General features: G+C 41.6%; 2 protein-coding genes across 6 annotated transcripts in view; one reads left to right on the top strand and one right to left on the bottom strand.

Moving 5' to 3' along the window:
• Positions 1–23,907, top strand: part of LOC122614788 (tyrosine-protein phosphatase Lar) — a 118,093-nt gene that overhangs the window by 72,756 nt on the left and 21,430 nt on the right. For all 5 annotated transcript variants that reach the window (XM_043789444.1, XM_043789443.1, XM_043789446.1 and 2 more), the window contains one exon: positions 13,996–14,175. In XM_043789444.1, the coding sequence (XP_043645379.1) occupies positions 13,996–14,175 (180 nt within the window). The remainder of the gene's footprint in view (positions 1–13,995; positions 14,176–23,907) is intronic.
• On the bottom strand, positions 22,655–23,854 carry LOC122614790 (protein screw). The gene has a single exon (XM_043789449.1). It carries the CDS (start codon positions 23,852–23,854, stop codon positions 22,655–22,657), a length of 1,200 nt encoding a protein of 399 aa, XP_043645384.1.

Here is a 23,907-nt window from a genome sequence, read left to right as displayed (position 1 = left end):
AAAGGATGGGCAAACTTTTTTTTTTGAAAATATTTATTTTTAAGAGGTGGGCAAACGAAAACATTTTTTTTAAGGGTGGGCAAACGAAAAAAACTATTTTTAAAGGGTGGGCAAACGATTAAAAGCATTTTTAAAGGATGGGCAAACTTTTTTTTTTGAAAATATTTATTTTTAAGAGGTGGGCAAACGAAAACATTTTTTTTAAGGGTGGGCAAACGAAAAAAACTATTTTTAAAGGGTGGGCAAACGATTAAAAGCATTTTTAAAGGATGGGCAAACGATTTTTTTGGAAAATATTTAGTTTTAAGGTATGGAAAATGCTTAATTCCTTAAGTGCTAATATTTTCTAAACTAAAAGTTTTTTCAAAATTCTAAAGGGTGGGCAAACGTGGGCAAACGAAGTTATTGCGATTTAAAAAAAAAAAGTTTGAAAATATTTAGTTTTGAGGTATGAAAAATGCTTAATTCCTTAAGTGCTTATATTTTCTAAACTAAACGTTTTTTCAAAATTCTAAAGGGTGGGCAAACGTGGGCAAACGAAGTTATTGCGATTTAAAAAAAAAAAAGTCAACTTTTTGAAGTTCGAAAATTTTCGAAAATTTTCGAAATTTCATATTTTGAAAACTGGACGTGGGCAAAAAAAACTAATTGGTGGGCAAACATGGGCAAACGATGGGCAAACGATTCCACCTTTCAAATTTCAAAAATTCGATTTTTGCGGACCCAGCTTCTTTGAGCTAACTAATTACATTTGCATATCTATGGCAAAAGTGGAAATGCGGCTTACCGATATATCTATATACATATATGTGATTCTGGCCTAAATTTCCAATGGCCTGCTAAAGAGATGTCCTGTTGTACAAACAGTAACGTCATCGCCACTCTGCCGCCGCAATCAGCATAATTATAACTTTCGTCGCCGAGTTTTACGCATTTGCTTTATGGGCAAATAATAAGTCCAAACGACAACAAAAAAACTTGTGCATCTTCTCCGCAGCGAAAGCAATTAAGAATGCACTTGTTGTTTGATGATAATGATAATGAAAATGATGACGGCAACTCGAGCAACTCAAGCTCAAGTTTATCTCATCTCATTTCAGCCCATCTCATCTCCATTTGCAGAAGGATTCTGGCTCTGTCATTCGGACACGCCCACATGCACGAGTGCTTCTGCTCTTTGCAGCAGTGAATAGCGTCCTTTTGCTCCAATTGTGAACTAATTAATAAGCGAATCCCCGCTGTTTTCTTATTTATTCTTTTAGCGGGCACTCGTAATTAAATGCTGGCCATTCCCTTGACCATTCTTGCACTTATTCATTATCAAATATGATAAAATCGTGCGCCTTTGTTCATTGGTTGACTTACTCACCCGTTATAGCGCTTTATTTGATTTTTAAAATGCAAATAACCCCGTATTTGTCCTTGACACGCAATTCACATTAATAAATAAATTAATGGCTCCGGAATTCAAAGGACAGTCTCAAGTACTCATTTAATCAATCTAGTAAAACATTTATATACGTTCATCAATAAGAATAAATAATAAATAAACTTTGTCGGGGCGCATACAATATTCAAGATGGCTTTTATATGCTTTTATAAGTGCAGAAAAATGAGCTTCCGCTCAATGAGTTTTATGTGTTTACATACGTATTTTAAAAATATTTATTTGTAAACTCCCGAATTTAAGACATGTTTGGATATAGCCTATTTACCTGCTTTATGATTTTATATATGTTTAGCAAGGCAACTAATTATACCCGTTACTCGTAGAGTAAAAGGGTATACTAGATTCGTTGAAAAGTATGTAACAGGAAGAAGGAAGCATTTCCGACCATATAAAGTATATATATTCTTGATCAGGATCAGTAGCCGAGTCGATTTGGCCATGTCCGTCTGTCCGTCCGTCTGTCCGTCCGTCTGTCCGTATGTCCGTCCGTATGAACGTCGAGATCTCAGGAACTACAAAAGCTACAAAGTTGAGATTAAGCATACAGACTCCAGGGGCATAGACGCAGCGCAAGTTTGTCGATTCATGTTGCCACGCCCACTCTAACGCCCACAAACCGCCCAAAACTGCCACGTCCACACTTTTGAAAAATGTTTCGATATTTTTTCATTTTTATATTAGTCTTATAAATTTCAAACGATTTGCAAAAAAACTTTTTGCCACGCCCTCTCTAACGCCCACAAACCGCCCAAAGCTGCCACGCCCACACTTATGAAAAATGTTTTGATATTTTTTCATTTTTGTATTAGTCTTGTAAATTTCTATCGATTTGCCAAAAAACTTTTTGCCACGCCCACTCTAACGCCCACAAAACCGCCAAGACTCTCCTTCGCACTTCGAATAGCTGAGTAACGGGTATCAGATAGTCGGGGAACTCGACTATAGCGTTCTCTCTTGTTTTAATTTAAGGTAGTGAAAATAGACTAGTCAACCCAATGACAATATCAAGATGTGTGATTGGCAATTCATTTGCCTTTACGGCTATTCCGCCCATCATCAACTATAGGTAAATTGATTAAATGAGCTTCACATATGCGTACCCCAAAACGGGTCCTTGGGCCAGCAAACCTATATAATTAATAAACAAACTGAAGCACATACATATATGTATGTATATCTGTATGTATATAGCATATGTTGGTGGCTGGCAAACAGGAAGTGGACTCCATTACCCCAAATCCATCCCATGCTCTTGGGGTTCGACGAGTATCGCGATGTGTGTCCGCAGTCATTTCCCCTGACATATGCATCCGAAAACGGGCGCAAAATTAATAAAGCTAAAAGCATGCCACCAATAATGTTTATAAATTTAATTATGTAAATGTCTGGCCATAAAAAACAAGCAAACTAAATGGAAAAACGAGGGGCTTTAGCAAGGGGTAGAGCGGCAACAAGAAAAATGTTAATAGATGTCAAACCAGAATTGAAACACATGCGGAGTGAAAATATGTACGGATACATTTGCCGGCTAAAAAATTTGGAATGTATACATATATTAAAAGGAAGACCCAGGTTAAGTTGCAAAAAGGTGGAAATCAACAGAGATGCAGATGCATTGGTTACTGAAAATATTTGACTCGCGTATGAAATTAATTAAATTTCAGTTTTTTCGCTGTCAGTTGAACATTTAATGTCCTTTGCTTTATGGTCGCTACCTTCGCTGTAGTGCCAGATTCAGTTGCAGACCCACAACTTTGGTTCAATTTTGTTTATTCCCCAAAAAGGCCATAAAAACGGCTGTCGCTCTGTATTCTTTATTTTTGTCTTGTTGCTTAAATACGTACGTAGTACGTATGTTCGTTTGCATTTTTGCATTTCCGTTTGGTTATTAGTTTTTTGTACGGCATTTCCGGCATTTTTATGCGCCATATGCGACGCTCTCCTGGTTTTCTGTGTGTCGTAGCTCCGATTTTCCTGTGCATTATTCCAGTTATTGTTATGGCATTACTGTCTTCATTAAAGAACGAGCGGTTAATTAAAGCAAATGGGAAATGCGCATAAAGTCGGAAACAAATATTGGAGGGCTATTTCGCCGTTTCTATCACTGACTTTACTGCACTGTAGACTGTAGTGCTCGTGCGGAATCCCAGGACCGGGCATTATCACGGGATAAAGTGCAAACATTTCACTGCGTTCCCCGACTTTTGTGCGTTGTAATCATTTTTTATGCACCATGTCAGCAGGGGCACTATGCACAGCTTACAGCAGCGCAGCTGTTGTCATATGTCAAAGTGCAAAAGGTAGTTGCCATTACTTTTACCTCAGACGCCATTTTGATTCCCCCACTCTTCCCTGCCCCCCAACTGGCCGAACTACATTGTGCTTTTTATGGGCATATTTGCAATAAATAATATATTGTGTGTGCCGGATGCCCGAACCAGAGTGCCACGTCCAAATGGCAAGGCGAACGGCACTCAATTATATGTGTGCGGTGTCCAGCGTTTATTGCGAAATGTAATTATGCAACTTAATGCAAGTCCATTTCAATGTTCAACATTCCATTTACATATGAAAGATTTAAGTCTGCTGAGGGCGGATGAGGGCGAAAACAAAAATGCCAATGAATTGAAATGCCATTTGGTGGCTAGGATGGGATGGATGGATGGGTAGGCGGAAGGTGGTGGTGGCGGCGGAAAGCGGAAAACTACTGTAACAAAGAGCCAATTAAAGGGCTAACAATGTCGGGGGCCCGGCACAGAGGAGAAAAGTTTTTTAATTATAAGTTTAAATTCAAAACATTTAAGCTGCCGGCGGCTGTACTGAGAGCGTGCTGTGTGTGAATGCGAATAAAAGTCTGTTTGTTGCCCCATAAAAGTATGCTATAAAATGTTGAACGCGCTCACACGCGGATGTGCAATTGTATTTGTGGCCTGTAAATGTTGCTGTACTTGTATGCTTGGCAGTTGTTGTAGCTGTAGTTGTAGTTACGCTTAATGGCCGGCATTGTTAATTGCGTACCATAAATCCGTGCAGCAGTCGTCGCACATCTTGTTTCCCCATATACTTTATATATATTTTATAACCCACTGCTCACACTCTACTGCCAATTGACCGACGTCCACCTTTGACAACAGTGAAACGGAAACCTTTCCCGTCCTTGTTTTAATTTTTGTTTGCTCTTTTCTCTTTTTTATGTTTTAACAACAAACTCGCATAAAGCAGACAGGCGGAACAGTAGTCTGTTACATGTAATTAATTTCAAATTATTTATACATGAACACCCAGACAGTGCAAACTGAAAAAGCAGCATCGAAATCGAGCTAAAAAATAATACAAGTAAAAGAAAAATTTCTGGAAATTCAAAAAAGGGAAGCTATTTTGAAAGCCCCACCTCCCTGTGGTGTTTATTCCTTGTGTATGTTCCAATTAAACAGTTTGCCTTAAACTTAACTCAAACTTAAAATTAAAATAATAATATCGCAAAGTAAAAAACAAGCAACTATTTAGCTGTGGAAATATTTACTAGGATTCCAGCGTGTAGAAGTTTAATTGAAAGTTTTCCTTTTCGGTTGAAAAGGGGCCAAAAAGAATAAATAAATAATTCAAAAAGCCAATTTAAAACATACAATTTTGTAGTAATTTACCTTAATATTGGCGTTGAATTACGGTTTTTTTTTGTAAATGAAGACCAATTCTGTAAATATTATAAAATCTTATATGGTCGAGTATAAATAATGTAATAGTTTTCGGTATATGCTTATTAGCTATTTTATTATATTGATGTTAAAATAACGAATATCTCCCAAGCCAATCGGCACTTCCCTGTTGGCCTAATTTGAAGGCAGTAATGTGCTGCCCCTTTTAGCCGCCGCGATTTCTTCTTTCTTTATTTGTTAACTGATTTAATGACGGCTCTGTGCCGCCCCGTTGCTCATAAAGTGCTGTGCCTCGCACTTTAAGCCACGATTGCCCTCTGTGTGTGTGTATTCGTTTGTTGTGCCACACGGACATGCACATTCGACGTTCGTATCTGTTTGGGTGTGCGTAAATCATAGTCTTTTGGCTTCAGCCGTTAAACTGGGCAGTATTAACTGCTGGCCGGATGCGTGAATGGCCGGCCTTCCTTGGTTCCCTTCCTGCCCTGCAATTCCCTACGCCAGAACCATTTGGCAGCAGCTGCGTTTCAATAAGCACATAATTGAATTCTGATCATAAATTTGCATTATGGCCAGAGCTTCGCTGGGTTTCTGGCGGCTTTTAGCTTTGGTTTTGGTTTTTCGCTTGATTTTTATATTTACCACCTGCATGCGGAGCATCCAGAATCGGTTGGGGATCCAGGTGGTTTATGTTATAATTTTACCCAAAACGCACATTTGCCAATTGGCGCGGGGGCTGTGGTGCGTGGACGTGGCTCAGCAGATAGTCGTAAAAACAGGCAGCATGTAAATATTTGAGAAATGGCCACTAAATGAGATGAAGGCACCAAAGGTTGAAGCCTACAGGCTGTGCGTTTTCGAGGTAGGATAATCGATTTTTTTGTTTCCACTTACCAAGGCTTTTTTTGAAAACACATATTTTTGATTCACGTCTTATCCAACTGCATTCCAAAAACGTTTTGAGTCTGAGCATTCATTCAGACTTTCTTAGAAATATGTTTGGTTTGTTTTTTTTGCATTCTAGGTTGCCTTACTTAATTTACGCCGCATACTTTATTCCTTCCTGAAACCGCATATATTTTAAGTAGTACATATGCTCAATAAATAAGTTTTGCACGACAATTAAATGCACTGCAAATCAAGCCCCGAACCCACATTATATGCAATGGCTGTCCTAGTTGGCCCCGATTTTGTAGTCAATTAGGAATGGTATGCAAAATATTTATTTACTATACATGTTGGCTGGCCACATCGGTTGTGTTCTCAATAAACGCAATCTCAAGCAATCCACCTGAGGTTTGCCGGACATTTTTGCTCAAGTTCTCTAATTGCCAATTTTGGGAGGGGATCCTTTGGGGAGCCTTGTCGTAGATTGAGCATTGATTGTTTTCAATACCGCACAACAAATGTGCCTGTCAAAAATTAATCACTTACACTTAGTACACAAGCGCACAGCCGGAGTCAAACCGAAACCATTCCACAGCGTCTGTCTATGTACCATATAGCACATAAAAGGACTTATAGACAATGCCTGCTACACGCATTTATAATTGAACTTCGCTTTTGTTTTTCCTGCTGATGTTTGTGCTTGTGTGTGTCCGACCTCGCATGTTGTTGGCATTCGATGTTTCGTCCTGGCAGGCGTCTGAAAGCACGCAATTAATTTTCATTTCTCTAATAGACTTATTTAGACAGAAGGTTTGCTGTCTGGGAATAGGAAATACCAGCGCGCTTGTGTGCGGATTGTGATAAATTATTTGTAATTTATTAATTTATTTATTAATTTAACCGTCCCCTTTGTTGCTATTTGTTTGTGCTGCCTGCTGGCGCCGTTTCTCTCGGTTTTTCCAGGCTAAAACGGAGCGTGATCCATGACGCCATGTGGGTCAATGGTTCACTATTTAAGGTCATGAAATCAGCCGTAAATCGAGGAGCTTGCACTCCAAACATAAAAGAAACAGCAATGCATTTTTCGTTTGTCTTACAATCGTTACGAGATCCTTTGAACCTGAGCATGTTGTTTCTAGTATAGCAATTTTACCACCGCCAGTACGAACCCATCCTTTTTTCAATCTCATTAAAACTTTCCTGCTTTAACTGGCAAATCATTAGCAAGGACTATCAAGGAAATCTAGATGGCGAGGTGTTTATGTGTCTCGCTGTCTAAATATAACAGCTTTTCTCGATTCTCGTTTTTTATTGCATACCAGTTGGCGTTTAATGGTCAACACGCATGCAAGCCAAACGCGTCCTCTTTTCGTTTCGGTTGTCAACTTGTGTTGACAATACAAATGGATTCCCAATGATTTATTATAGCATTAAAACGCATTAGAAATGCTCAGGGAGGAGACAAGTGAGTGCTGGCTAGGAGGTCCTGCAGAGATAGGTTGAAAACCGAAACTGAAAATCGGCTCAGTCCGCATACCTTCCAGGCATTCTCTCCATCGTCCTTTGCTTCTCATTTTCTTTTCGTTTATTTTCCCTTGCAGTCTCACTGCGCATTCTGTGGAAATGCATAAAAATGAGCCATAAGTTTAAAAATTTATAAAATGCGCCAGCCAGCCCATAACTGCGAAGTAGACCAGTGGCAGAAGCTGCTGAAAAGCAGCCGTGGCAGCAGGAGTAGTAATAGTAACTGGTCGGCAGGCGGGGCTGCATTATCAAACGTCTACAACGAGAAAAATTAAATTAAATTGCGAAATGCGGAGCGAAAGAGAGAGTACCATTCGGAACAAAAGGGACGGCGGACGTATGTTGAAATAGACTTCGACAGTCATGGCCTGGACAGAGAAATTGAAACTCCGGCACACTTCAATGCACTCCTCTGTCCAGCTCACTATCTCATCATTGCGCACTAAGAGAAACTACTCTAGATTACCCAACTAAAACTTAAAAACTTCTAAATAATACTTTCAAAAGAAGTTGTTGGAATCGTGATGTAAAACTGATTCATTCTAATTTGCAACATGTTTTTAAAGACGCATACAAGAACCATTTAATATTTTTTGACTAGTTGTTGAGTATAGTTAGTCTAACTGCAATAAGTCCTTTCCCTTTCTGAAATCTCTTTAGGTTTAAGCTATGTTTTTGCCTCAGTGCCAACCGTCTTAGGAGTTGAGTCGATTCGGCAAGAGCCGAGGGACAGCAAGGACACAAGCACCTAGCTCGAAGTGCAACATCGTAATGCAAACTTAATAAGATGTACGCTGTGCATGTCGTCTGTCAGTGGATACACATGCAGCCATCAGACGGAACTGACAGTTAGACAAACAGACAAGCCATCCAAGTCCGTCAGTTTGTCAGACGAGAAGGACAACCCGCATCCTTTTTCCATCCACATCCACATCGGAGCGGACACTTGAGGGCAGGAATCGAAAAATGGGCGCAAGCATTTTACGGTTTTCATCTATGTATATTATTCCGTTGATCCGTAATCAGCAAACATTTTAGGGTTAAACCTTAAGTGCAGCTTTCTTAAGCCCGAAAATTTGTTGAAACTTCAATTTATATAATTCTGCAAGTCCTAGAAGTTCAACTCATTTGATTTCAGTCAGCCACCAGTTCGTCAACTAAACTCCACTTAAATCATCTCCTCGGGAGGGTGCTTCGACCGGAGCTATTATCTATTAACTGCCATCATGGCTGCCAGCTTAAGGACCCTCGAGGCCTCGGAACCGCCGAGCCTCGAAAGCCAAGAGCTCATTCGCATCATCATCTTCTCGGGCGTGACTGCATCTGAGCCTTTATGAGTGCGCCTACTGGCGACAGCAATTAGGGAAACGTCGGCCTCTTCATTACGCTGATCAATGGGTCTCCTTGATGTCACTTATAGCCAGTCCAAGTCGCACACACCCGGACAATTCACATGCGATTCCGGGAACAGGAAGTGTTGACTGGCCACAAATTTGCCGACGTCTTGGGCATGAAACTTCGTCTGCGTGCTCTGGGTTCCAGTCCCAATTTTTTTCTTGTTCCAAAGCTGCCGGCACTTGCGGCTTTATTGTTGGCATTGTCTAACATCTTTAGCCAGTTGTCTTTTTCCTTTTTTCCTTCCGGCCTGCCACTAAAAAACGGTTATTTACTCTGCCAGAGGCTCTTCAGCTTAGCTCGTCCTGTCGCACACTTCTCACTTCCCATTTCCCCCTGGATCCTTCGGGCTCTGGATATGTCCTCCTTTGGTGGCTCTGCAGAGAGTGTGTCGTCTACTTAACACAATAAACACTCAATTTTCGAGAATGTTTTGTTTGGGATTTTGCCCTAACTATAGCTGGAAACTTTGCTTAGAAGCCCGCAACTGTTTGCTCTGTCGTCCTCGGTGAGGAATTTTCTGGTTTAGTCCGGGTTTCCCTACTCCGGCCTATAAATATATATCCCGAGATTGTCAATTGTGGCTGCCACCGCTTCTCCCTCGGTTTTGATTTGTTTTCAATTGCTTGGCTACTCAGAAGGAGAAAAGTTTGCCGGGAATAATCCGAAATAAGTTGACACCAAGTTTGATTTGCTTTGGATTGCTTGATTTAGCTTTTGTCTTTTCTTGTTCACTGAATTTATTCGTGGGTGTATTATAAATAATTGCGTGTTCAAAAGGAGATTTTTCCGTCTTGCAGTGACCATTTTTTAATTTAAATTTATGTGATTTCTTTTGAATGCCTTGAACAACATAAATGCCTTTTTAAATTTATTGATGTCCAAAAACGGTTGATTTTATATATTTTGCAATTTCAGCACAAAGCACATACACCTTATCATTCCAAAAACTCCCTAAAATAATGTTTATGCTGTGCTGAACATTTCATTAGTTTGTATGCCAAGCTTGAGACTTTAAAGGAAAGTCAAAATATTTTGTAGCTGTAAACGAAGTTTATTTTCCTACAATTTAATCATACTTTTAACTCTTTTGCCATGTCAGTTCACACTTTTGTCGCTCTGATCCAAATTTTCAGTGCAAATTTTCGGTATCTGCCTGCTGCTTTTGCTGCTGACCAATGAAAAATGATATTTTAACTAGCCGGGAGCATTGAGACCCCTAGAAGTCCTTGGACAGACGACGAACCCAACGTCGGTTGGCCTCAACATTTCTTATCAATCTTAAAAATGCATGAATAATTAAAATATGCAAATTTATGCTTTGTGGCCAGTAGCCGGCTGTATCGCTCTTTTGTGAAACTGGCGGTGACTTTAAAGCCAAAATGGGGAGTTTGCTTTAAGCATTTCGCTTGAAAATGTTTGCCGTGTCCACAAACACCTTTTTCGAGTGACATTCATCCAGCGTTCAGAGTTTCTTGTGAACACAACATTTTGATGTCGGATGAATAAAAAAAACCATGGCGTGAAAACGCGCCTTTTGAAACGGAGTCGATAACGCAAAAACCTGAGATTTCATTCATCCTGGCGACGGGTCAGTGGCACCTAAAAGCAGACGGGATGCAAATAAAGCCCTTTTGTGCCGGCTAATGATGTTTATCGTTTTCAAGATACACGCCTCCATACAGTCGCCATATATGAAAGGGACCATTGGTGGGGAGGAGGTCCTTTCTGAGTCCTTCTATTTTCTTTTGGCTAATTCATTAGAACCTGTCGCCGAGATCAACAGAGCTATGGTGCTGGTAGTGGTAATGGTGTTGCTGTCGTCTAGTCAGCTTTTGTTCTCGATCCCCCACTTTGACATTATTCAAACACTTAGCCTTGTATATTTTCACACTCGAGCGACAGTTTAATTGAAATGTTTCATGCATTGCAGTGTCAGAGGAATTCGACAGGCTGGTGGTGCCACTGCTGCTTTCGACTTTTTATACCCGCTACTTGTCTGGTATAAGGCTATGCTAGATATGTTGAAGAGTATGTATTAGTTAGAAGGAAGCATTTGCGACCCCATAAAGTATGTGTATTTCTAACCGGGATCGATCTGGCCATCACCGTCTGTCCGTTCGACTTCCCGTCCGTCTGTCCGTTAAACTATCCTTATGATCTCGGGAACCATAAGGCTAGAACTTTGGGTTTAGGCATACATGACGCCTAAGTATGACTAAATAGTATATACTTAAAAAAACTTAATTGGGTCCAAGAAAGTTATTTAAAGTTAACTAAAGGTCGTAGAAGATACATTTTATGCAGCTGAGCAATGGGTATCTCATAGTCGCGGAACTCGCTTATTGCGTTCTCTCTTGTTTATAAGCCCCCTCTTGCCTTTCCCAGTTTTTGGTCACGCACTGTCTCCCCGTACATACTATAGTAGTCCGAACCATCTATGCGTTCTATATTAGTTTTTTTTTGTGGGGATGGGCTATTGGTGGCAACACCTCTTTTCCCGTTGGACCTATAAAATGCTGTAAATTAAGAGTTGGCCAGCTTTTCCATGCAGCCGAATTTTCACAAAATTTCCGCTCACACATGGCGCACAACATCGTCCAGTTTCATTGTTAAGTGTGAACTGTTGTTGTGGATTTTTGGGCGGCACTTGTCATCAGTTTCGAGAACAACGGACTTTGCAAGCTTAGTCACATCATCCCATAAATTGGCACTATGGCCTGTCGAATGCAGGTTCTTTATCAAATAAAGATCTTTCTAGAATATTTGAATGACTTATAAAACGAGTATATTTTTTTTTTTCAAAATCCCTATCTCTGCACTTTATTTCTTATTTACCCAGCCTTTTTATCCAAAAATTGACCAAACTACAAATTTCAAAAGTGAATTGAACCCCTTGGCTTTTGTTGTTTTTAGCCACTTTAAAGGGGGAAGTGCCGCTTTTTCGCCATTTTTTTAATCTGATTGCTTTTCAATATTCGTTCAAACCCAAACGCGCAGGGTTCTTCCCTCGACAGTTCGGACAACTAAACCATTTTAAAAGAGGATCTAACCGTAGTGCTTCGATATTTGTTCATTGTTATACGCTTAGTCGGAGTTTTAGCGCTGTTTGCGCTCATGCACATTCGTTATTCGAATAGAATGCACTTTTCTACATTGTTTAATACAAATGTAAAAGTTTTATTTGTTAATTTTGGCCCAGTTCCATTGTTTTTCATTTGCCATTTTATTTTTCCGTTTTCGGCTGCTGCGTACTTGTTTCGTTATGCATTTGCGAGGAAGTGACACTGCAATAATAAATAAAGCAACGAAACAAACGGCGGCACACAAACGGCAGGGTGATGTGAAAATGACTGAAAATGGCAACCGACAATATGGAATCAGGGGGCTGAAAGGGCAGAAAAGGGCTGAGAGGAAGGACATTTGGGACTGCAGGACATTGGGACACAATGTGGGGAAATGGATGTGAATGTGGCTGTGTGTGATGATGATGATGATGACGGCAACGTCAAATGTCAACATCAATGCTGCGTTGTTTATTCTTTTTGCTACTGGAGTTTTGCATTTTATGCCTTTGTGCAAAGCATATACATATTCACAGGCAACCACATTTTTTTGTATCCTCTGTGTTAAAATTTTAATTTCACGCTGAAAACACACCACAAACGCACACACAGAAGGGCTCCGCATCCTGCATCAGAATTTGTCCTGCAGAAGGCGAAAAACCTCCAACAACTAAGTGCGAGGCAAGACATTTTTGGCAGGACATTCGGGGGCTGGTTGAAGGCGGGACTGAAGGGCTGCAGTAGTTAACAGAGGAAAGGCCAGAGCAAAAACAAGCAACTGCAACTAACTTCTGGGTGCCCGTTTATTGTGGATTTTGTCGCTGTTAAATGTTTCAGTAAATGCCAAAAAGCTGGCTTAGGAAAGTCATTACGACCACAACAACCTTCATATACCCTGTCTTTCAAAAGAGTTTAGATAAACATTTGGAAACGAGTTTACGAGTTTTAAGAACTGATGTTTGTAGGGGATAACGTAATAAAAAGAGGGGTATTTTTGGGATCTTAAAATAATTATTATACGCGATTTGAGATGTTGTGGTTCAGGTCAAGTAAGTCGTTTTAGGAATTGAGTTGAGTGGATTGTAATGTAACTTAGGATCCCCAACTTGTAGAGTTCTCTCGCCTAGTGTACCAAATCCTCCAGCAACAGTCGGCAGACGGAATGCAATGGCAGCTGCTGCCGGCGTCATGGCATCTGGAATCATCCTCATCCGCTTGGTCCTCATCTGCATCTGCATCCGCATCCACGTCCACATCCTGGCCCCTTTGCGCGCCCGTTTTTTGCCAATTGCCATGGCCGCCGACGGATTTAATTGGAAAATGTAAATGAGCTTTGTTCATTTGAAAGATGCAGTTGGGCGCCCAGATGACAGTCGCAGCCGGGGCTACTTGACAGCCACCGCGAGAGTTTTCTTTAAGCTGGTCGCAGAAAGCGGAAAAATAAAATAAAATGAAAGTGGGGATTTCGGGAAAAGCGGGAAAAGAGGGAAAGCGGGAAAGCGGGAGAGGGCAAACCGTCCACAACTGAAATTCCCTTAAAGCTGGCTAGCGTTGCCACAAAGGAAATGTCACCCGGAGTTGGGGTAAATGCTGACCTCACACACAAATACTTGTGTGCATGCTGCGTGTGTGCGGGTGTGCGAGTGTGTGAGTGCGGGAATCCCATTGTTTGACTTACAAAATGGCGTAGAAAGCGCCAACAAAAGCAACTGACGACGCAGCCAAGCTTTCACACACAAAAAGAAAAAATGGCAGAAAACGGCAACTTCCGTATGTATAAAAGAGTCGTGTAAAACAATACTTTGTTCGTATGTGTGTGCGTGTGTGTGCCACGCCATATTGTTTGTCCAAAACTCCTAGGCGTCCTGCCTCGTAGTTCCCTCGTAGATCCCGCTCCTTCTTAAACTGCCATATGAGCACACTGCTTTTTGCGCTCGCTACTTTTGTTTTGTTTCTCGCATTTCGCAACATAATAATTTTTAACCCTTTGTTACCCTCTACTTTCTCCTCGTTGCAGGCGATAAAACACCCGCAGGCTTTCCGGTTATAACCCAGGGTCCGGGAACTCGCGTCATTGAAGTGGGTCACACGGTCCTCATGACATGCAAAGCCATCGGCAATCCGACGCCTAACATTTACTGGATTAAGAATCAGACAAAGGTGGATATGAGCAATCCGCGCTACTCTCTCAAGGATGGTAAGTACAACTCAATCAGTTAAAGTGATGATATCGCAGTTGTTTTAAGTAGTATAAGTAATTAGTGCTTAGTTATTGAGAACAAATCGTACATACAAATCATAGTTTATCTATATTAAACTCCAATCCAAACTGAACTCCTGCATGTGTAGCTCAGTCAACAGATTATACATTTTTGGTACCCGAGCATATACAAAGATTGAGTTTTATTATCTCCCATCGGTCAGGGATTACGTTACATAATGTTCGCCCGCCAGCTTCGATGGGGAAAGGACTTCATTTATTAAAATTCTAGTCCCACACTGTGTCCGTTACCTTTTGAGCGGGTCCCGTCCTTTTTAGATAATTTTTTGCTCAGCTGTTTTTCCCTTACGCTCATTTGAATTTCTTGGGAGTTTACTTACGCTTCGACGCACTTTGTGTCGCAAGTTTTCGGGCGCTTAGTTAACGTTTGACTTTTGTCAGGTAGCAGCCAGCAACTCTCACCTGAGCAAAGTTTGTCCTTTGAAACGCCGATGAGGATGGGCGACCTTTTCCAGCTTTTGGAAACTTTCCGCATGTCAACAAAACGTCACCGGGTCCTTTAATCAGCACTCGCAGGACTCGCAGCATTTGATAATTATATGTTCAATGTCAGGTCGCGTCGTTAGCACACCGATCTTACTCTCTGTGGGTCGCATCAAACGGGGGGCAAGGTGGGCAAAACTAACACATAAGCTGCCAGCTGCAGAGACCATCAGAGCCTCCGGTCATTAGAGGCTCAAATATTGACATTAATATTGACATTAATATGCATTAAAGAGTGCCTTTTAAAACGACATTAATAATGGACACGTTGACAAACGAAATGGGAGTGGAGTGCCGGGGCGGGGGGGCTTCGGAAAATGCGGAAAATTGTGGATCGAGAGGTGCTGGGCGGGCATTATTTCAATTGCCTGGACGCGGTGATCGGACAAATGATTTCCATCGGGCCGTCATTCGCCACCTCGGCCACCTCGGCCACCTCGGCCACCTCAGCCACCTCGGCCACCGAGCCCTAACAATTGAAACGTGTCGGGCATGGCAAGAAAACAGCGACGTTAACAAAAACATTATGCGATGTCCTTGCTGGGCAGTGCACTGCAGTGGTCCTGTCATCCAACATCTGCCTGTGGCGCCGCGCCGCTATGCTAATGAAACGGTCGCTTACGCGTAATGACAGCCCACCAAACGATTGACTGGCCTCCATGGACGACTGGCGACTGACTTTCAAGCGCCCTGAGATGTCACAGCGACGTTTTTGCACGGTACAGGATGTTGGGAGGACATGTTGCTAAAGATAATCTAATTCAACCATAGGGAACTGACCATTAAGCTAGAGAACAGTACACTTGTTTTCAGTTGTAGAAAGCTAAAAGTATCATATTTTCAATGACCTCTTCTACCATTTCATATCTTAGAACACACTTTCAAATCAAAAGCTAATAAATAGAGATGAAAATAGAATAGATTCCCCGGAGCAAAGTTCCTTGCTTCCATCAGACTATTCAAGCGAGTAGATTGCTTTAGATTCCCCCGACTCCGCAATTTGCAACCATTTGAAACGCGGGCCAAGCAAAACTATCCATCGCTTTTTGTTGGCCTACAGCGATGCAAATTAAAAACTGTTACATGTATTTCCCCAAGGTGAAATTATTTTCGCCGCTTCAACGATGAGAATCCATGCAAACATAGTCCACGGCTGTTTGTTGGATTCTCTTATTTTTTGCCCGCTTTTCACGGATGTGGAGGTCGACTAATTTAGCGCAACACGAACCAAAGTGGCCGTGTTGGCTTGTGGATAAAGAAGGAGAAGAGGAAGGAGCAGGAGGCGGAGGAGGCTTTTGCGGGTTAAATTAGTTTTACGTGGGCCGAGTAACTTGTTTTACCCACCTGCAAAAGGTGAGCCATGGTCAGGGGGCAGTGGGGCGGGGGTCTCGACCAGACTGGCACCATCTTTGGCGCGTTAAACGAAACGTAAAAGTATTTCCGCCAGCTAAATATCCTTTTGGGTGCCCTAAACGCCCTTTCACTTCGCATCCCCGCGCTCCTTAAAGCGCGCTTTAAATTTATGAAAATAAATATTTGGCCCGAGGTGAGGATTCGGACGGGTTCGCTGTGCTGCCCTATTGTGGAGATCCAACGCGTCCTGAGTTCTGTGTCCTTCGTCCTGGGTCTCCCTGCATTCCCCAGCCGAGTGGCGAGAATAAATATTTCGCATAATAAGTTATGCAAGTCATGTGCCGTTTTATTCAATTAGCACTTTATGGTCCTTTATTGTGCACCCACCCCGCCTCCATCCCCCCACTCCCTATATATCCTGGCCATTTTCCCCTGAGCGCGTTGATTTTTCGGTTATACGGCCGCCGCCTGCTAATTAGAGCCTGCAGGGACGCAGGATTGTGGGTGGGGTGGTCCTCTTCGGGGTACGTGAGTTATCAAATGAAAAGTAACTCGGCGGCAGTCGTACTTCATTTTGTTCGCGTCATAATTAAATTAGAACTTTATTATTTTAATAAAAGCGTCTCAAGAGCCCGAAGCACCTCATGGCGGAGCTCTACTCCCTTTCCTTTGACGCACACCAGGCGCCCTCGCTCGGATACATTAATGTGATTATTATACACTCCTCTTTACTATTAGCCCTCGGGCAAGTCCGAAAATCGTTGGGCATTACAAAGGAACGGACGAGAGGGGGTCGTCGGATATATCGGATATAGTGAAATATAAGAGCTCTACAAAAGTCTTTAAAATACATTTCCTTTTCTCAGTAATCTACAAAATCTGCTGCACAGAGCATATATGTATAACTGGCCCATGTTAAGCTGGCATTATGCAAAGTATGGTTCCTTGGTATCGGTCCTTGGTTCCTCAACATTTTCCACTTGAGCGTGTGGCAAAGGCAAATGACAGCGGTCTCACTTCAATGCACAAATACATTTATAAATAATTTATTTAAAATTACTGCGTAGGGCATTTCGTACTCTTTGCCAGTTGGTAGTTAATTTAGTCCTTCGAAGCGAATCGGGCAAAAAAGGGTAGGCTCCCAATAGGACGAATGCGGGCAACGACCAGCGACAATATTATTGAGTATTATACCTTTATTTTTATTTCGCCAAATAGTCCCTGAGGGCTTTTGTTCAATAAAAAGCATAACGGAAGGAATAAAAAACCTTTGGCGTAGTGACCACGGTTTTTCCCTGTTTCCCTTACTGGTTTCCTTGTCATTTTTTTTATTCATGAAAAGGTTCTGCCGCAGCGTCTGGGGAAATTACATTCTTGGGGTTGGAATCCTCATTGGCCAAAAGGGAAAGGAGTAGCAGAAAAATGTTGGGCTCTTTCAAATATCATAATTTGGCTTTTAAACAAAAGAGGCTTATCAGAAATTGGTTTCGCCTGAGCCAATTGTCTTAATGGGTTGTATGTTGGCAGATGAACTCAACTGAATGGAAGTGTCAACGAAGAGGGTCTTTCAGGGAGCGATTGAGACGATAATGGCTTCCGTTCCTTGAGCAGGTGCAATTGAATTGTACCAGTCCAGAAGATTTGGCACATATAAGTAAATTGTTTTCATTTTTATTCAATCTATATTTTTTAAACTTAAAGCAAATGTAGGTACGTAAATGCCAAGTATAAACTCAGCTGGCTTTTGTGTTCCTTTGAGCGTTCCATTAAGTGAATATAAAGTGCGCGATCTTATAAGCAAAACATGTCAATAAAAGTCTAGTTAAAATTAAACACAGCTTTCCTCAAGTGGGTACTCAAGTTTTAACTAGCTGAGTATTGAGTTGGATTGCTCGCCGGATTGCCGGGGCGTAAAAGAGCGAATAGAGGCCATATAACTCAGCAGGTAGACCTTTATGTGCAAAACTTAAAGGCAACTTATGACCAGTTTGAGTCGCGGAAGAGAGCCCAGCTTGCAACATCGTCTTATTTTTTATATGACATTTTTATACCTTCTTTTGTTCGAAAGTTGCACGTGGCAACGGCTCCACTTCCTTCCCCCAAATAAGGGGCAGCAGCTGCGAGGAGTATGGCCCCTCGACTTGCGAACTGCGACCTGGGCTCCGGCTCCACAACTCTTTAATTGCTGGGCTCCATCATTACAATCGCCTTGCCACTTGACGTGACCAACCTGTGGGCCAAGAGGAAACTGCGGAGGGAAAATGCGAAAATGGGGAAAATGGTAAGGCGGCAAGGCGGGAAACGGGGTCTGCACGCAATTATTTACTTGAGCCGTAAAACTGTAGTTAAGGCAAGTCAACTTGAAAGCATTTTGGGAAAAGTTTAATGCTTAAATTATGAGCTCCTCCTTGTCAGTCCTTGTCGCTCCTGCAGCAACTCGAAAGAGTTGACAGTCACTTTTGTTGAAAATGAGACAGTAATTGCCAAAATGTGCATGACTAGAACGGCTTTTTCCCAGCGGGGGCATGTCCTGTTCCACCTCCACATCCACTTCCACTCTCCTTGGCCTCATGAAGTGGATGGAATGGGGGTCAGTTGGGTTTCTTCTTTCGGTTGACGATAAGTCGTCGTCACTTGCATTAACAAAATTGAAACTTTGCACACTTTTATGTGGATGAACTTGAGGCGGAGATGGGAAAGTCGCCCCATAAATGTCACTTTGTAACGACGACGACAACGAGGACTACTTAAATTAAAGCATAATTAAATTAATAATCCCATTTGGGCGTGAAGCCAAGCATTTGAGGCTGAACCCAATGCCAAAGCCAAAGTCGAACTGAAACTCGAACCCAAAATCCTTGGCAACGAAAGTGCAAGAGTGTGCGTTTCGAGCGGAAGTTGCTGAATATGAAAATGACTGCGCTAGCGGAAGTGCAGCTGTGTGGCATGCCACATGTGTGCCACGTCCGAACTAACCCGCAACCAATGTCTTGCCACATTTACAGCGGCCGCATGGCGAGGCGGACGCATTGGGTGGCACTAGGTGCTCCATGGCCTCGACGAGGGATTCTCGTATTTTTCACTTAAATTTCACTAAGCTACGGTGCTTCAATCTGGATACCGCTTTTAAAAAGTAGTTCAAATTGTAAAGAAGAATTGTCTGAGTTAGATTGTTAAAACCTCCATTAAAAAATCGTAACATTAAACAGGCTTTAAGATTCTGTAAAATGAGGGAAATGGAATGAGCAATGTCATATTGTCAATAGTAATAAATGAACAATGAGCAGTAAACAAATTCTTGTATATACACGATCGATTGATTTTTCTAACCATGAAGTCTTCTAACCACCAACAAAGACTTAAAGAAGAAGATTATGTAAAAAACCCCGCCACTAACTTAAGAATGATTTGTACATTTTATCTGAAAGGCCAAAAGCCAAACCCCTTCACGTTAAGCGACATTTTTTTATGAAATATTCACCTGCTCACTGGCCGGGCTCCTTTGCTAGCCTGTCCATTTGTTTGTATTTCTTTTTTATGGCGCTTAAAAGAATTTTTAATTTTCATAAGAGTAGCACACGCACGCAGAGACAAGGCCGAAAACTCAGTGAAAATGACTTACATTCGGGACACAGACGGCGCCCAGATGTATGCTAGCTTAATTTTTATTGCTACAGCCATTCCGCACGCAAGGTGTGTGTGTGTGTGTGTGTGTGTTTTTGGTTGTGTGGGGCCTGCGTTAATGTTTTTGGCAGAGGGTTGTCAAGACTTTTAATGAATCTTGGCTTCGTACATTTTAATCAACGCTCTCCACAGACGTTGTCTTTTTGTTCCATAATTTGCATCGTATTCCGTCGCGTTACCTTGAATAATTTCAGCGTGGATGATGGCGCAAATAGTGTTCGCTTGGATCGCTGAACTACACATGTCAGCAGGAACGAAAGGGTCGATTATTTATAAAAGTTGCTCCATTTAATGCTTGTTTGAATGGTTCAACGGGCCCTAAACAATAGGCCAGCCTGTTGGGGGAATGCCTGCTGCACAGGAAGTGCAACAAGCGTAATAAATGTTCCGCCATGGAGGCCAAATAGCATGCAATAAATTTCGCAACAATCAACTTTGATGCATGTTATAGGTGAGCCGGCACTGGCAGCGGGAATAAAAGCACAAAGCGTCCTTTTCACAGCGAAAACAAACCTAAAACACAGCTTCAACGGGCGGTGCACCAAAACCGCACAGCAATCTGCCCATTTTTTTTATTTTCCCCACAAGCCCCTCTCCCCCGTTTGTTTTGTTGCTATCAAACAAAAAATGACAACCATAGTAAAACGGAAAGGTACATAAAATAGACACAATAAACATGGCTTTAGTGCGAACTGAGCGAATCTGCAACATTTAACGCTATCCTGCCGTTTTTGCTCAATATTCGAAGGACACAAGCGTAGTCAAAGATTTTTAATGGGGGAAAAAACCGAAAACCGAATAATTTAGAAAATAAATTTGTTCCAATAAATAAGATTATATATAGGCTCTTAGTGAATTAGAATTTAGTTTCCTTTTTACAATTTTCCTGTTAAAAGTACCCTTTTTTGGGAGCCGTGGTGTCTTTTTTTTATTGCACTGCAACATCAGAAGCCATTAAAATGATTCACTCAACTGTAGTCAAAAGTACTACTATATTTGTTTATTGGCACGGTCTATTTATTATTCCGTTTAAATGGTAACTACACAACCTTTTGCCATGAGATATTAAACCAGCACGAATTTCCAATGTGCAACATACGTTAAAAGCTTTATGAAACCACTGGTAATTCGTTCTTTTCAAAACTTACTTGGGGTAACTAGTAAATTATTTTATGAAAAATAAATTTAAAAAGTCTATATGACTATGAGTTGGAACATAAAAACGATGTTCTCATAAAGAGCAACAAACGCTGGTGATTGATCAGGCGATTCACCACAATATTAAGCCCAGTATCATATTAAAAGAAAATACAATTTTGTAATTTAAGCTTTCCGTTTAAGCGCGATCAATACTGCTTGAATATGCACAAAATTCAGCAATAAATAATTAAACGATAATATTGCATATGAAAAACTCTTGTTTCGCAAATTAATTGTCATATTTCATGCAGATTTTAAACTCGCTCACCCACACAATACACACAAACACGCTATTTATGGGGGTACGTGTGCATATTGAATTGAGGTTGTTCGTTAATTGTATGCGAGAGAAAATTGAATATCGAACTCAATATGATTAATTTCGCACATACATACGCAAACAGTAACACTCTGCTTTGGAGTTTAAACGCTTAGAAATTCACACGCTGTTGACGAATCTCTCATGCTTCATTAAAAATGCTAATATGATTTTCTGTAAAGTATGAAATGAATTTGCAAAATAAATTATAAACCGAGTAAAACAAATCATGTGATGTCAACTATGGCTCTCTGAATTATCGTGTGAAATCATAGTTATTGGTTAATTAAAGAGCGCAATAACATACGCATTTGGGCCACAAATTAATGGTTTTAGCCGGATCTAAAATGCCAATGGATGTCCAAAATGTTGTTTGCCGGAAAAACTATTCGTAACTGTTGATTTTAAAAGCCACTGCATTTTTAGGGCACTAAACAACCCCAAAAGGGAAGTGGATTTTGTTTGCGTAAAATTCATTTTGTCTACTCATCGCGCCCCGCTTTATTGTTTATTGGTCATATAAATATAATGTCAATGTGAAGGCAGTTTATGGCCCCCCCGCCCACTCCACCGAACATCAAAAATACTCCTCCGGCATTTCCGCCGTATGTTTGTCATCCACATTAGCGTAATATGCCGGAAAAGCGAGCCTCGATGTTTAATAGACGCGTGCGGGGGTGTAATTTCTCATTGGAGGTATTGCAACATCTTTGGGGGGTGGTGACTGTCGTAAAATGTATATGGCTTTTAAAATCGTATAAAAAGTGTTAATTTTCCATGTGTTGCTTCTCATGGCAGCCGTGGCATCCACATCCCAAAGTCGAGTGGATGGATTCCGTGCATAAAAGCAAGGTGAATTGAGGACCTTTTTATGGGGCAAGGATAATGTGGGTTGCCTATCAAAGTGATGTGAGATAAGCAAACACCATTCGACTTTCAAATTTATTGATAAATCTAAGGTCTTACGAGTCCGTTACCGTTAAACCTCGGTGCCCATTAGGAAAGGAGGTCATAAAAGAGCGTAACAAGTAAAGGCTTTGCTAAATAACCGAAAAAGTTTTTACGCCGCAATATTCAAATAGACATAGGTTCTTCTAAGAGTTGCAACTAGTTGTGTCTTCAGTTTTATGGACAGTTTTAGTAACTTATTTAAGCATTGGTAGCTATTCCTTAAGGCTTAATAGTTTTAAGCATATACAATCAGTTAATATGCCAGCTCGGTTTATGAAAAAGGAATAGAATAACTATTATAAACACTCAAATATGTCAGTTTTACAAGAATTTTATGATTTATTTTTCCTAATTAAACTTATTACAAAATAACATGTACATCGCAATTGAAATAAAAATCCAAATCTAATGACATCCACACTCCTTGGCCACTGCCTTTTGGTATTTGGTCAGGTCGATGATGTCCTCATTCAGATACCTTAGAATAGTAATGGCTCCCAAAACTGTGGGCACACAGCAAGGTTTGGGCAAGTGCGGCTGCTTCAGGTGCATCAGGGTTTGGACGATGGCGTGGTTGGTGGCATTCATTTTGGTGCCCAGCGGGAAGTTGCAACCGCCGCCGCAGAAATAAGCCTCGAACTTTTTGGGCGCTATAACCCAGTTGTGCATATGCAGCTCTTTGAAATCCACGGTGAAGTTGAGACGCTCGCAGGACTGTGGAGGTCTGTACAGATCCACGGGCGGTGGAGGAGGAGGTGGTGGAGAACCACCGGCCCTTCGCTTCTCTAGATCTCTCTTGAAGCGAAGTTTCTGTATCTTGACCAAAAGCTCGGGGCCATTGAAATAGCCGACAATAAAGGGCTCTAGGCTAGAGCGGCTGGTCTGCGGAGTCACCAATCCAGCAGCAAAGGTGCTCAGTTGGGAGTCGCCAATTGATATCCTTAGCTCATTTCGCCGTTGCAGTCCCTTATTGAGTAACCAAGTCCTCAGAGTTTCTGTCAAATTGAATTCCAACCAGCCACGTTGGCCGGTCGTAGTATTCACAGAGCCCAGAATGCGATACGAGAAGTCCTGGCGATTGTCCAGTTTTCGATACACGGACACGGTGAAGTTCTCCCTTCTGTCCACCAGACTTGGCTGCTTGTATATCCTGAGCATGGCCTGAACCAAACTCAAATCCACTGGCACATCGTTGGTATTGAAGGTAATGTGCATATCAAGCTCGTTGCCCGGTTCCTCGGGCTTTATACGGCTGGAAAAGGTAAGGATGCTGTTGCAGCTGGCAATCTCCTGTCGATCCTCGTTTGAAATCAGGATGTCATCGTCCAGCGAGCGTTTGTGACGCTGATGCAGGACCTCTTTTGGCTCTTGGTCCTCGCTGATCTCGTTGTAAACTTCGAGAAGGAATTTGGAGGCTGAATTGTGGAGATTGGGCTCCGCCTGTCTTCTCGGACGATCACCCAAATCCAGGATATCAATCATCTCCATTTGCTCGCTCAAAGGACGCTTTTGGTATATTGGCATCTCGATGTGACTACTGGTGGTCACATAAGTGGTACCACTTGCAACATAAAGCAGGCTGGTTACTATAAACACGTTCAACATTTTGTGTTGTTTTCACGGAGAGACTCGTACTAATACTGATTTTCGTGGTCATG

This window comes from Drosophila teissieri, chromosome 2R (genome assembly GCF_016746235.2).
Source record: "Drosophila teissieri strain GT53w chromosome 2R, Prin_Dtei_1.1, whole genome shotgun sequence".
Lineage (NCBI taxonomy): Eukaryota > Metazoa > Arthropoda > Insecta > Diptera > Drosophilidae > Drosophila > Drosophila teissieri.
Note: the sequence above shows the minus strand (reverse complement) of the source record. Positions and strands in the feature narration are given on the sequence as shown.